The sequence below is a fragment of the Lepus europaeus genome, chromosome X (genome assembly GCF_033115175.1).
Source record: "Lepus europaeus isolate LE1 chromosome X, mLepTim1.pri, whole genome shotgun sequence".
Lineage (NCBI taxonomy): Eukaryota > Metazoa > Chordata > Mammalia > Lagomorpha > Leporidae > Lepus > Lepus europaeus.
Genome location: NC_084850.1, coordinates 70,664,197 through 70,680,285, shown reverse-complemented (window position 1 = coordinate 70,680,285; position 16,089 = coordinate 70,664,197). Strand labels below are relative to the sequence as shown.

Sequence of the window (16,089 nt, the reverse complement as noted above, 5' to 3'; positions counted from 1 at the left end):
CCTGGCCCAGCCCCGCCCATCATGGCAACTGGGAAGTAAACCAGAGGATGGAAGATTCTGTGTGTGTGTTTGTGAGTATGTGTGTGTTTATGTGTGTTTGTCTTCTTCTTGCTGTGTAACTCTTTCAAATAAATAAATAAATAAATACTTTAGAAATTTTTTTAAAAATCCTATGTGAATTGAAATGTAAAATTCCAACTGATAGTGTGGACATTTGTTGCAGTGGTTAAGATACCACTTGGGACAACCACACCCCATATTCTAGCACCTGAGTTCAGGTATGAGCTGTGCTTCTGATTCCAGCTTCCTTCTAACGCACACCCTGAGAAGGCAGCACATGATAGATCAGGTACTTGTGTCAGTGCAACCCACATGGGAGACTCGGATTATTTTCCAAATTCCTGTCTTCTTCCTGGCCTAGCCTTGCCTGTTGTAAACATTCGGGGTGTAAAACAAGGAATAGATGATATCTCTCTGAATCTGTATCATTACCTCTACCACCTTGCCTTTCAAATAAATGAAAATAAATAAATGTTTATTAAAAATTCCAGCTGAATTAGGCCAGCATTGTGGTGCAGTGGATTAAGCTGTTGCTTACAAGGTCAGCATCCCATATCAGAGTGCCAGTTCAAATCTCAGCTCCTTCACTTCTGATTGAGCTTCCTGCTAATCACCAGGTAAGGCAGCAATGGAAGATGGCCCAGGTATTTAGGCCCCTGATATGTGATATCCAGGATTGAACTCCTGGCTCCTGGCTTCGGTGTGGCCAAGCCCCAGCTGTTGCAGGCATTTGTGGAATGAACTAGCAGATGGAAGAGCTCTCCCCCTCCTCTCGTCTCCTTCTCCCTCACCCTACCTCCCCATTTCTCAGTCACTTCACCTTTCAAACAAATAAATAAATACATTTTAAAAATACAACTGAGGCAGAGGTGTGTAACCCAGAAGTACTTCTCCAGTTCCATGTCCCCAGTAAGGAAAGTCCTTAAGGAGCCTTTAGAAACCACTGGTCTATAGTGAAAAATAAACTGCCTAACATGATCAATCAAATGCTGGCTTCAGAAGCTGGCTTTTTACTCACTTTCTATTCTAATCAGAATTTCTATTCTAAACACAATTCTTATTCTAAACTCAAATCTCTATTCCAGTCTCTTCTACTTAATTACTATACTCCCACCACACTAGGCTCTTTCTCATCATTGTATAACCTTCTGCACTGTTTCTCTCTGTTCAGAATATTCTTTCTTTGATTTTCCATTTGTCCAATTCTCAGCCTGCAAGATATAACTCTGGAGATTCCATCTCTCTAGGTATTACTCAACTTACCAAACTGATTCAGTTGAGTCCGCCTGCACAATTTTATAACACCCTATATGTACTTGTATTATAGTTTCTATCAGATTTTAATGCAATTATTAAATTGCATACTTTTCTCCATAATTATACTGTGACCAGGATCACTATTCATATATTTTTGCCTTAACTATGAATCAACACCCAAAACACAGCAGGTGCTTTTAAATGTTTGTATCATTGAAGGTAGATAAAGATTCCCTTGTCATTAATTCATTTTCTACCATGTAAGGGTTTTAATGATTTTTAAAGTTTCAATTAAACAAATATTATTTTTTAAATGTTTGTATTTAGTTACCTTTAAAGAATCAAAAAAGTTCAATGACAATTTATGAGACTGATATTTTTATCTGTCCATCACAACCTTAATGAAAAACATTAAATCATCATTCATGACAATAATCACCTGCACTTTTTTTTTCTAACTATAAGGCTTCTCTATCAGGATGCCTTTTTTTCCTATTTTCTCTCCTTGAGTAATAACTTGGACAATATATAAGTATGCCCAGAACTCCTGAAAGCGAAAAGGATATTACTGAGCTATAAGCCGGTGTGCTACATCTAGAGGAGGCTCTGAGATGATGCTACTTTGGCCAGTGCCCTCCACCCTGCCCCCAACACATAAACATACACATAACAGTATATACATATAAAAAGAGCTTGACAGGAATTTCTTGCAAAGATATGACAATTTTTAAATCATGTCCATTTGGTTTGAGTAACTGAACTAAAACACTTGTTTTCATGAATACTCAAACAATTCAATAATGTAACCTCTGGTAGAGCTTGAAAAGCTCTGAAGGACAAGGCAGTTAAATCAATATTAGTTTATTTCAAATGCGAGGGAGTATGAAGAGACAAGGCTGATTGTTGGATGGATTTTATTACCTGTTGGAGTGATAAGTCCTGGTGATAAGAGGCCGGGGACTGCATGGGGCAGAAGGCGGGCATTGTCCTGCAACACTCCCAAAGAACGTTTAGGGGGCCTGCCAGGCCTTGAGCTGGTGAAAAATAGACAAACAGAGATCAGGTTAAAAAGGTCTCCTTTCTGGAAATACCATCACTTGCTACCTTTACCTTCTAAATCTTATTTAATTGCCAAGAGTGATAGAATTTTACATCTAAGACCACGTATGTTCATGGATTACTAAATGGCAAGTACTTTCCTTTCCACTAAATTCCCTAACATAGTTATGGCTTATTAAAGCCATAAGGGATCAATTCCTAGTTTAAATTCCATTTACAGGCTAGCACTTTGCTATACAGTTCACCTGTTGTGAGAAAACCCAAGTTACCCACTGCACTTAAAGCTACACATGACTCCTGGCATTAATATACGCTACTGAAATCTGAGATAGTGACTCACAGAAGTAAGACTGTGCAGAATGCACAGTGATTAAGTCTCTGCTCAGCATGCCAGAGGTGAGTAGTAAAAAGCTGAGAGATGTAGAATAAAACCTGATGTTTATTACCATTTCCACAGCTGCTGGAAGTCCAGATGGAACAAAGGAATCCAGCCTTCAGTAGGTTTTTCCCTTCCTATTTTTTAAACAGGCTAAATATCCAGCAGCATGTGCTCTTGGAGTGGCTGTACTAACAAAACCTGCCACCTTTGCAATCTACGCTGTCTTTTATCTCATATTGATTAATGTTTTAACTCATGACTTGAGTTTAAACTTAAAACATTAACCCAACCTATTACATGTGCTCATTCTTCACTCTATTGTGAGCGATTCAGAAATTGCAATTGAAAATACTAATACATAAAATAATAAAATAAAAATTCAGTATATATTGTCTTCTTCCTGCATGCTAACACAGTTGATGTACTGAAAATATCATTTGGAAGCTGTTACCATCACAGAGACGTAAGAAGTTATAGATCATTAAATTCAGGTCATCCTCAAGTCATGCAAATATATTTTAAATACTACATTCCTATGTTGCTTAAGATGTGTCTGTTGCCTTTTAGTAGACATACAGTTTACAAAGCTGAATAATAGGGCTTTTGAAAGAAATATTGTGAAATTATATATTAAATAACCTAGTCACAAAAATGTATGAGTTTAAGATAGAGAACATTTCCAAAAGTGACTTTTGATTCACAAAGAAATTTAAGTTAAACCTCACTCTATCAACTTTGTAGTAGCAAAAGCGCTCCATCAATATAAGACAAACTCTGCTTTTAAATGAAGACAACTTCTAGCAACCTTACACAGAGGTACCATTACCCTGTTCATTTTTCATACACTGTGCTAGTGTTATTTTATTCCATTGTATATCAATATTGTATATCAATCTATCTACCACAAAAATATTCTGTTTTTCTCACATAACGTTTCAATTTTTTAAACTGACTCTCCTCTCCTTTCTACTTGATACTGGGCCACAATTTATTTTATGTAATTCAGTGTTGTTACCCTGTTTGCCCTTGCCCTGGTTTGTGGCTTCCTAACTCCTTTAAGGAATGCTGATAGGAGAAGTATGCTATTTACTTCAAATGTCCTAAAGATTTCCAAGGTTGCATAATAGTGTTCATCAGAGTATATCCACTCATTAGAAAAAGGCATATTATTTGGTTGAATAATATTTACCAAATCTATACTTTATAAGCACTTTCTTGTATCCTTCCATTTGTTAGAATTCAAATCTACCAACTTTATTTAAATTCACCTGATGACTCTTAGTACTTTTCCACTGTGAACATTTCAGCACTGCCTCCATGTTCACTATAGCTTTCACAGGCTGCCTCCAGAAGGAAGCAGCCTGATGCTTCCTTCACTTCCACATGATGAGCCATAGGACTGCCAGCTGTTAACAGCACAGTTTGAGAGCCATACGGTTTAACTAGTTCTGTTCCAAATTTTTTGGTAAGTCCTCACTCTTTGAAGCAACTCTTCTCATGTGAGTAGATTCACACTTGGGAAACATTAGCAACCTCTTAGCCAGTGGTTTTACCCTTAATTCCAAGATTTGAAAAACTTGGTCAAATTCCCAACTCTGGATCTATATTGGAGAATTCATGGCTTGTGTCACAAAAGGCTTGATAGTGTATCTGTTGCATAAGTTATAAACTGCAGAGGGCCATATTCTCCATCACAACATTCTTTTCAGTTTAGAATGTTATGTTTTTGGTATGATCAACTTTGAGTTTCCCCAAGTAGAACCTAAATTCCTAGTTTTGTTTGACATTGTATCCTAAGCAATTCTCATAGTTTCTAACAGACAGACAGAGCCAGTAAGTGGTTAAATAAATCAGTGACTTAATATAGGTAAGAAATACTTTGTCACTCTTTCCACAATTTTTAAATATTCCTTAGATCATTCTACTCTCCTTGACAACAGGAACAGTTGATTGCATAATTTAAACATCAGGTAATTCTTTTCTAAATCTTGGACTCTAGAACAATTATACGAGCTGCAAAACATGATCCACTCAAATCTGACTCTGTATTCATATAAAGGTAAAGACTACAGGTAGAATACAGGTCACTGCCGTATTCTCTTAGAGGCCCTACTGAAATCGGAATATGGGGTGCCATATGATATTACCATGTGCTTATTAATAAGTTCCCAATATTAATAAGCCTTTGTGGGTTCTTGCCTCATATTCAGAGAATTCTGAATACCGGCATAAATGAATGAGGCAGCATGATGTTTTTAAGCTTTTTATTCAGTGAGAGAAATGCATAGGAGAGTGAGGGCCATGTCTAGAGAGAGGGAAATCTGGATTCATACTGAGTACCAGGAGCCAGCCACATGGAGGAGCATGTAGGCCAGGAAACATGGGGCGGGTGGCCTGAAGGCCATGCACCCTGGAGGCGCAGGGCCGTGAGTGCCCAAAATGGCAAGAAGCTAAAGAGGGAAAAAGGGCTGGGCACACTGTGTCCCAGGCTTTGAATCCACTTTCAAAGGGGAGTGGTTAATTAACCTGATTGGCTGGTGGGCACCCAGGTGTGGTCAGGTAGGGGCATAAGGTCACACAGTGGTGTGGTGAAGGCGTGGAGTTCCAGCTCACAAACCTAATCAATTTTATCCTAGATTCCTGCATACAACACTAGCAGCTTCAAGACCTGCTTAAGGACTGCATTCTCCTGAAGTGACACATAAATCTCTAATTCAGCCATCAAATAATCCTATACTTGGGGCTGTCTGAGGGTGTGTCTTGCATATTGCTAGCTATCAGGGAACCAGAGGTTAAAATGTAAACTGAACAATAGCAATGTTGTTTGAACTTTTTTTTCTCTGATATATTGTGTGAACCTAGAACAGGTTCTGCCTTCCAGGAGCATGTGATCTAACGATAGAAATATGTATTTGTCTTGTTATTTCAAATTATCGATTGGTTAGTGAGTATGATTGTGTGATTCCTACTTCTGAACCTGTTTAAATTTATCAATGAACAAGAATCACATTCAGGTGCCTATGATTTATTTTTGGCATAAAGAGTTGAAACTCTAAAATAAATTAATTAGAATTAAGTTTGTTTTTGGAAAGCACATTATACTCAATAAAAAGTGCCATACAAATACAAGATAGCTTTTTATTTATTTTCATATCTAATGATCCTCTGTAGCAAGACTTTAGCACTAAAGAAAGATCCTGCAATTCCCTTCAAAGAACACTGCCTGACAATATGATGAAAATCTTTTTTTCTCAACTCTGTAGAAAGTTGGGAAAGATCATTCTTGATAGATGATCCTGCCATACCCCTTATCTTTAGGAGCTTTATTAGCATCAGGCAGATATTTACATATTAATCAAGACAAATAAACATGTGGTGATTTAACTAGGAAACCGTTATTTGGATGACAATTTAATCAGCATAGGTTGAGAGGTCCATCATTGCAGCATCCTGTTTCTGCTAAAATATTGATTACATTACTGATCTCAGTAATGCTTTATTTTACAGGGCACAAATAACCATGTAATTACTCTTTAATTGAATGATAATTGCTTCTTGGCAATTATTTGTTTTCAGTTTAATTACAAGGTTATTTGTACTCTATAAAATGAAACAGGCTTTTTTTTAAAGTTCCCACCCAAATGGTTCTACCGATATAGTACCCATGTACACCATCAGGGACAGTTATTGTGGCACTAGGAAAACAATTCCATCAAATAGTGAAACTTTCATTAAATTGCTCAAATTTTTGACAGCTTCAGTTTTACAGAATTAACAGTAAGTGTAACATGTATAGATGATTGGAGAGAAATTTTTATACCACAGAATCATGACATTTTATGAGTCAAGAACATCCTTTCACGTAATTTTTCCTAATATGTTTTTTCTCCATCATTCTGTATACTTCTTTAGAAGAAATCAGTAGTTACTAAGCTTCCTAACATTAAAGAAATAAACCAACTTGAAATGTATATCTCTAGTAGTTAATATTTCTGCAATTGAAATTGATTACCTACTAGCTTGTAAACTTCTTATACTTGTTAGATCCCTAAGAGGGAAAATTGGTAGGGCTTCTGGTGCCAACAACACATGACACATTCTGTAATATATCTATTTCAAGTAATAGACATAGTAGCTGATACTTTGCTCATTAAGATTATGAAATCCCACTGTTGGATTTATTTCTATTTCATTTGGTCAGCTATTTGCAAATCAAGTAGTAAGCAACTGAATAAATGGAGTGATCTTATTATTCCAAAGAGAAAAAAGTCAGTTAATAAGTGAATTTATGATCTCATAAGCCTTCAAATATTTAATATAAATCATATGGACAATACTTGCTTTAGTGAGGAATTATGATTCATGTCATCCTCTTCAATGAACGAGTGTCTTAGTATTCCTTAAAGAAACAGTCATTCTAGCCGGCGCCGCGGCTCACTAGGCTAATCCTCCGCCTTGCGGCGCCTGCACACCAGGTTCTAGTCCCGGTCGGGGCACCGATCCTGTCCCGGTTGCCCCTCTTCCAGGCCAGCTCTCTGCTGTGGCCCGGGAGTGCAGTGGAGGATGGCCCAAGTCCTTGGGCCCTGCACCCCATGGGAGACCAGGAGAAGCACCTGGCTCCTGCCATCGGATCAGCGCGGTGCGCCAGCCGCAGCGCGCCTACCGCGGCGGCCATTGGAGGGTGAACCAACGGCAAAAGGAAGACCTTTCTCTCTGTCTCTCTCTCACTGTCCACTCTGCCTGTCAAAAATAAAAAAAAAAATTAAAAAAAATAAATAAGTAAAAAGAAACAGTCATTCTGAGATTGAGAAAATTGCTGAAGGTGTAGTGGCATTTAAGAGTTTTATTAAGAACAACTTGCAAAGATAACTAAAATGGAATTCCTGAAGTGGAAATCATTATTAATGATCTAGGATTCCCTTTTTGCTTTTCAGAGCTATCATTGAAATTTAAAATCCCTTGGGACAGTACCAACATGTAATTTTTAGCTTGCATTAGAAGTCAGAAAACCAAGAATGACATTAGCTAGCTTTTAAAGTATTGTTTACCTGCCTAGGAGTGCTGCTCTAACTTTCAATGTGCTTCTTATATTAAATAAGATATTTTGCCAGAATAGTAAGATTTTTAATTGCATCATGGATTAATAATGACCTCTTAGGTCTGACATTCATTGCAACATTTCAAGGATGCCAAAGGTAGTTAAACTCTACCTGACCTTTCAGTGTTTATGAAGAGAAACAAACTCTGACCTCACAGCAACCTGAATCCGTCATTTCTGTGTTGGCAAACTGATCACTTGTCTAACTATTGCACTGGATTGTATTCCCAACTAGATCAAAGGCCACAGCAACCAATTCAGCAACTGGGAAAATGTCATCCATGCAAAATGGGCAATTAACATTAATCATATATGAAATTGTTCAAGCTGATAACTGGGACCTGATCACTATGGTAACTCTCATAAAATGGTACTTATGTTAAAATGGGTGTCAATCAGCTCTTGGTTCATGGGAACTTAGAGTATGGTTCACCCTGTCTCTAAGAGTTGTCAATACAAGGAACAAAAACAAACCAGAAGCAAGACCATTTCGATTCTAATACCGTTGACTCCTTTTTTCAGATGTTACAAGCAATCAAATATTTAAATGCAGATGTATTAAAAGCATAAGTACTAGCATTCTGTAAAAGTTAAGAAAGTTAAGGAGATTATCTTTAACATAAGGGTATTGAGGAGAATAGTGAAAATTTCCATTTATTAACTGGTTATTCCTTACAATATCAAAGCTCATATACAACAACCATTGTTGATGTAGTCACCTTACAATTGTTAATGATTTAATTATTTACAGAAACTGTGTGAAACTGTGATGTTTCATTACCTTGTTAACATTGAATTTCTGGATTTTTCCCCTTTAATTAAAATAGGAATCTGATGGTTTGGACAATTTAAGGGTTGACTACTCACTTGATAGAAAGTGTAACTATGAAACTATTTTATACTTCATTTACTTGACTCTGTTTCCTATGTAAAGGAAATATGCTTTAGATCTGTTGTTAGCAACTTTAAACAAGTTTACTTTTTGTCATAAATTGACTGAATTCTAATAAAGGTTTTAATATGATAAAAATTATATAACAAATGTGGCTGTATGACTTGAATTTTAGCAGCCTCTTCTCTTTCTGCATGTGTAATTCCTATTAACATTAGTAGAATCCATGCATGTTAGTAAATTTTAGGGTAAATCAAATTAAATAAACATTCCCTCTCTTAATGTGTATCATATCGCTGTCAGATACAATATTTGTAAAATAAGAACATTCTTGAGTATATAGAGCACATCACTGCATAAAACTTCTGACATTAAGAAGTTTGGTTTAGCCGGTGCCGCAGCTCAATAGGCTAATCCTCCACCTTGCGGCGCCGGCACCTCAGGTTCTAGTCCCAGTTGGGGTGCCGGATTCTGTCCCGGTTGCCCCTCTTCCAGGCCAGCCCTCTGCTATGGTCCAGGAGTGCAGTGGAGGATGGCCCAAATGTTTGGGCCCTGCACCCACATGGGAGACCAGGAGAAGCACCTGACTCCTGGCTTCGGATCAGCGCGATGCACTGGCCGCGGCGGCCATTGGAGGGTGAACCAACGGCAAAAAGGAAGACCTTTCTGTCTGTCTCTCTCTCTCACTGTCCACTCTGCCTGTTCAAAAAAAAAAAAAAGAAGTTTGGTTTACAAGTTAACATTCACATTTGGATCCTTTCCACTAGCATCTCAGATTTATCTATACCTCACCCCACCAAATCCCAGCCTCCATTCAATCTCTTCTTTTACTCTGTCAGAAATATAGATACGCTCTCAGTTGCTGATCTATATACTTCACCCCTTGTCCTCTTGTTTGATTTTCAGTCTCCAATACTTTTGTTCCACTGTAATATATTATAATATTCCACCTCTCTCCATTACCATTCCTGACACCCTAAGTGAGGCCTTCATCCCTTCATGCTCTACTTATTTCTACCAGGTCACTTCATTGTGTTCCAATCTATTCTACATAAACTTTGCTATAAATTGTGGTGAGATATCCTTTTCATCATGGCATATTTTGCTCTAGAACCCTCACTGCTTTCTGATGGCATGCAAAACATATATAAATGCCTTAGTCTGGCAGAGTTCCCCAAAATATTTTTCTTGCATTTGCTCCAATTACTTTCATTTTTTTTAAAGATTTATTTTATTTATTTATTTGAAAGAGTTACACAGAGAGATAGAGACAGAGAGAGGTCTTCCATCTGCTGGTTCACTCCCCAGATGGCCACAATGGCCGGAGTTGCGCGGATCCGAAGCCAGGAGCCAGGAGCTTCTTCTGAGTCTCCCACGTGGGTGCAGGGGCCCAAGCACTTGGGCCATCTTCTACTGCTTTCCCAGGCCATCTTAGAGAGCTGAATCAGAAAAGTAGCAGCTGGGACTAGAACCAGTGCCCATATGGGATGCTGTCACTTCAGGCTAGGGCTTTAACCCACTGCACCAAAGCGCCGGCCCCTCCAATTACTTTTAACATGAAGCTTCCACTCCAGCTGGACTAGTCAATTCACTATATGCTAAGCATGGTATTTGACCCTAGGACCCTTTCATTGTGAAACAACTCAAGATATTAGAGTTCCAAAGGCCATGTTTTGTTAAATGTCACTGCCTTAGGAAGACTGCAGAGTAATATCCTGTAACTGTGAATATTTTCCTGAAAGGTCACTGCCTTTAACTTTCTATTAACATACATGGCTTCTTTCATGGTTATTGCTAAAGATACACTAGCAACAACAGTAGGGAACCTACTACAACTAGCCAAAATATTATTTTCCATGGATGGGGCAAATGAAATCCCATCAGTAGTTTATCATTCTATGTATAATCCCATGATGAACACAGTAGTTAGCATTTGAAGTTTGCATGTCTATAAGAAAATGCATCAGCATGGTGTTAAAATCACAATTTAGGATATCTTAGGAAGTTCAGTGAGTTCTTTAGGAAGCTCATCACTATTAATGTGACTCCATTAGTCTATACAAAGAAGAATACATTCACAAAACTTGCATTCAACAAGCAAAGAAGCCAGTTTCCTTGATAATTTAAAATCCTCTTAAAATTTTGCTTGGGGCCTGTGTTGTGGTGTAATGGGATAAGCTGCTGCCCACAATACCTGCACCCCATATCAGCGCTGCTCCACTTCTAATCCAGCTCTCTGCTACCATGCATAGGAAAGCAGCGTAGGATGTCCCAAGTCCTTGGGCCCTGCACCCAAGTGAGAGATCCAGATGAAGCTCCTGACTTCTGGCTTCAGCTTGGCCCCGCCTCAGCTATTGCAGCCATTTAGGGAGTGAACCAGCAGATGGAACATCTCGGTCTCTGTCTCTCCACTCACTCTCTGGGACTCTGCTTTTCAAATAAATAAAATAAATTTTTAAAAATTGTTCTTCATCAGCACTAGAGCTCTGGTGTAGCTGGTAAAACCACCGCCTGCAGTGCCGGCATCCCATATGGGTTCCGATTAGAGTCCCAGCTGCTCCACTTCCCATCCAGCTCTCTGCTATGGCCTGGGAAAGCAGTAGAAGGTGGCCCATGTCCTTGGGCCCCTGCACCTGTGTGGGAAACCTGAGGGAAGTTCCTGGCTTCATATCAGTGCAACTCCAGCCATGAACCAGCGGATGGAAGACCTCTCTCTCTCTGCCTCTCTTGCTTTCTCTGTGTAACTCTGACTTTCAAATAAATAAATAAATCTTTTTTAAAAAGTGGAGAGTCAGTGGTAGTGTCCTGTTTAGCAGGTTATTTCACCACTTGAGATGCCTGCATCCCATATCAGAGTTTCAGTTCCAGTCCCAGCTACTGCACTTCCAACCCTGCTTTCTTATAACACATCCTGGGAGGCAACAGATGATGACCCAAATGCTTGGGTCCCTGCCAGTCACATGAGAGACCTGGATGGAGTTCCTGGCTCCTGGCTTTGGCCTGGCCCAGTCTTGGCTGTTTCAGGAATCTGGGAAATGAAATCGGAGATTAAAAATCTCTCTCTCTCTGTCTCTCTCTCTCTCTCTTTCTCTTCCTCCCTGCCTCCCTGTCAACCTTCCTTTCAAATACATAAATAAAGCTTTAAGAGAAATGTAGATGTTACTTTAAAATAATGTTACATTTCTGATCAAATGAAGATGATTCATTAACTCAAGTAGTACTTCATTTTCACTTTCTCAAACGTATTTTAGTTCATATTTTTAAATTTTTATAAATTAATTTTTATTTATTTGAGTGAGAGAGAGAGAGGGAGCACTCTGATCTGCTGATTGACACCCAAATACTTGCAATTGTTGGGACTGGACCAGGCCAAAACTAAGAGCTTGGAACTCAATCCAGATCTCCCATGTGGGTGGCAGGCACCTGACCACTTGAGCAACCAATTGTGGCCTCCCAGTGTTTGCAGTAGCAGGAATCTGGCATTGGGAGGAGAGTCAGGAATTGCATCCTGGCCCTCCAAAATGTGTCGTAAACACTCAGCCAAACACTTGCCCCAGTTTATATTTTAAGTTATATTGATTTGCAGGATTGGTTCTACAGAAAATTGCAAATAAAACTCACAAAATATATGCATAATACTATAGCATTATGCTACCATGATGGCTGTTTAAAGTTAGTTGATACATATGAATATTAATTTGACAGGCTAAAAGTGCTATACAACTTAAAAAGGAAGGAGATTCAGACACATGCTACAACATGGATAAATCCTGAGTATGTCATGCTAACATGACAGTCACAAAAAGACAACTTTTGTATGATTCCACTTACATGAATTATCTAAAGTAGTCAAATTCATAGCAAAAAAATATGATTTCCAGAGATAGTGGGGGGGAGAAAGATAAAGCTATTATTCTCTGGGGATAGATTTTTGGTCTTCAAATATGGCAAATTCTAAAGATATATTGCATTAGTATGTGAATAGAGTTACCATTAAAATTTTTAAGTGTAGCTTTAAGTGGCACACTTTTAAAAAAAAGTTAAAAAATATACTTTATGTTATATGCATGTTATTACAATTTAAAAATGGTTAATATAAATCTAATATTATGCATATTTGGCTACAATTTTTAAAGCATATATACAAAAATAAGAGTATGATAAACATGTGTTGCAGTTATTAATAAATTAGTTTCCACTAAAATAATTTTGAATGATGAAAACAGTCACATGGAGTAACAACCTGAAATCTACATCATAGAAAAAGGAGTTTTCTCACCTGAATTCTTGCACTGAAATAATCATCAACTTCCCTAACCACTTCTACATTCATACCACAAAATGTACATACTGAGACAACCTTACATCTAAGGCAGAATTCAGGAGTTCAAGCTTTTCATTGTAATTTCACCACTGGAATGTGTCTTAATGTCACTAACTAATAAATTTTCATGTTTATGCACAAATTTTTCTCTCCCATTATTTTCCCTTCCCAATTTGTTTCTTTGGCAGAAAAATATATTTATTGCATATCCTCCAAGAAAACTTTGATCCATAAATCACTCTTTCTTTGAAATAATTATGAAAATTTTTAGGCTTTATTTTGCGGTGATGTTAGCAAGATGTTTCGATAGAAGGTGACCTGCTCACATTTCCCCCTTGAAAGACTTCTGTGTCCAACCACAAAGTCTCTTGGTAGGCCCTCCAGATTCAGCTAAGAGGTTGTTGAATCCCAATGGAACCAACAAGACTTGAGAGGGACAATTTGAGAGTACAGACCTTACATACCTCCACTCACATGGCAGACTCACAAACCATTCAAGTGGATTCAAACAGGAAAGAGCCCAATTACCCAAAGAGCTGGGCTATAGCCCAGTGTGACCTTTAGCTTACAACCAAAACCATTTGCCAAGGTGCCCAGGAGGAATCACACAGTAGTGCCTTTGTGGACAGGCTCTTCTATCCACAGTATCAGTTTCAGCAGCAGACCCAAATGTGACTCTGCAACTCACCTCCAGACCCCTCAGCTATGGTACCAACAGAGTGTGGCTTGTGTAAGGACTCAGAGGGACACATAAGCATCTGAACCACTGGAAGAAGCTTGTTAGTCTCTGATCCACAGCAGAAATTGAAGGTTTGTGTCTTGGCTCCAGTCCCTGTCTACCACAGCCTAGGAATAATCACACCCAAGGCTGTCTAAGCCACCTACCAAGATGGACTTGCTGGCCACTGTCCTATAGCATGTCTTGAAGGAGGCCTGTCTCAGATCTAACCCTTCATGTTTAATCCTTCCCGCATAGAGAACTGTTGGGGGATACACCATTTATATCATTAGGACAGACATGCCAGCCACCTTCCTACAGCAGATTTCTGTGTCCAGAAACTGTCTCAGTTCCAGCCCCTCTTGGCCACAACACACCTGTTTGCACCATCTGAACAAACGTGACAGTCTCCAAACCATAACATATCCTGGGGGCCAGCACTGTAGCTTAGCGGGTAAAGCTGCTGTGTGCAGTGCCAGCATCCCATATGGGCCTGGGTTCGAGTCCTGGCTGCTCCACTTCCAATCCAGTTTTCTGCTATGGCCTGAGAAAGCAGTGGATGATGGCCTAGGTTCTTAGGCCCCTGCACCCACATGGAAGACCCAGAAGAAGCTCCTGGCTCCTGGCTTCAGATCGACCCAGCTCCGGCTGTTACAGATATTTAGAGTGAACCAACAGACAGAAGATTCTTTCTCTCTCTCTCTCTCTCTCTCTCTCTTTCCTCTTTCTGCCTGTGCCTTTGCCTCTCTGTAACTCCGCCTTTAAAACAAATAAATAAATCTTTAAAAAAAAAAAAAACATCCTGAAGGGCTCCTGTCTCATCTCCATCTCCTCTGTGTTGGTTCCCTAGAGTAACCCAACCATTCAGGGGAATCCTTGGAGAAACATTTGTACAAGCTTTGTATCCTCCATACCACAGTAGGACCATAAAGAACTTTTGAATAGCAGTTTCAGCACCTCCCAGCTGCAGTATGTGAGCCATCTTTCCCACAAAATGCACCTTGACCACAGGTGCCAGTAGGCTAGACTCCCTAACATCACTCCCACAGTAGATAATGAATTACACAGAAGTTTCACTTCAGCTCTAGGGTGTCAGCTCACGTCCCCATTGTTCCACTTCTGATCCATCTCCCTGATAATGACCAGGGGAAAGAAGAGGAAGATAGCCCAGGTGTTTGGACTCCTGCCACCCGTTTGGGAGACTTAGTTGAAGCTCCCAGCTCCTGGTCTCAATCTGGCCCAGCCATGGCCACTGTGGTCATCTGGGGGGTGAACCAGAGGGTAGAAGATCTCTTTCTCTCTCCTTCTCTGTCTCTTCCCCCCTTTCTCTCTTTAATTCTGCCCTTCAAAGAAATAAATTAATTTTAAAAAGATAAAAACTTAGAACTAGCATTTTAGTGCTTGTTTTATAGTTATTTTTCAAATTGTTTTCCTTTCTTCCTTTGTGGTTAAGTGATTTTCTCTAATGTTGTATTTTATCTTCTAATAGTATTTGTTTTATGATTACCATAAGGCTTATAAAACCATCTTACAATTATGACTGGTTATTTTAACAAATAACTTAAATATTTGATCACATTAAAACAACTCTTACACTATTTTCTCCCTCAAATTATGAACTTTGATGTCACAATTTATATGTTGCATATTTGATTTTCAAACAAATTACTGTTGTTATTATTTTCATTTATTTATCTGGGGAGAGACAGACAGACACCAACCACTGACCTACTGGTCCACTCACCAGATGTCTGCAATGGTTAGTTTGGAGCCAAAGCTAGCAGCAGGGATCCCAATCTAGGTCTCCCATGTTGGCGACAGGAACTGAGTTACATCCTCCATCACTGCTGTATCCAACAGTCTGCATTATCATGAAGTTGGATTCAGGAATTAGAACTGGGAATTCAACCCAAGAACTTCAACCTGGGACACAGATGTCCCTATTAAGCTAAATACCTGCCCCTGTAGTTATTATTTTAGTAGTTTGTGTTTTATATCTCATAATAAAATAAATGTGCTTATGTTATTGGAGTAATATGAATTTGGCTTTATACTTTTACCAGTGATTGTCACACCTTCAGATGTTTATATGTGGCTCATTAGCATTTTTTCTTTCAACTTGAAGGTCTCCCTTTAGCATCTATTACATGATAAGGGTGGTGATAAGGAACTCCCTCAGTGCTTGTTGGTAGTCTTTATCTCTCTTTCATTCTGTAAGGACAGCTTTGTTGGATGTAGTATTCATTTGTTTTATTTGAAAGACAGAGAGATAGATACTGACAGACAGACAGAGATAACCCAT

At 38.9% G+C, this 16,089-nt stretch overlaps 1 protein-coding gene across 1 annotated transcript in view; it reads right to left on the bottom strand.

Moving 5' to 3' along the window:
• The window catches only part of DACH2 (dachshund family transcription factor 2), a 551,788-nt gene that overhangs the window by 267,427 nt on the left and 268,272 nt on the right, over window positions 1–16,089 (bottom strand). The window contains exon 3 of the mRNA XM_062183058.1: window positions 2,239–2,351. Within this exon, the coding sequence (XP_062039042.1) occupies window positions 2,239–2,351 (113 nt within the window). The remainder of the gene's footprint in view (window positions 1–2,238; window positions 2,352–16,089) is intronic.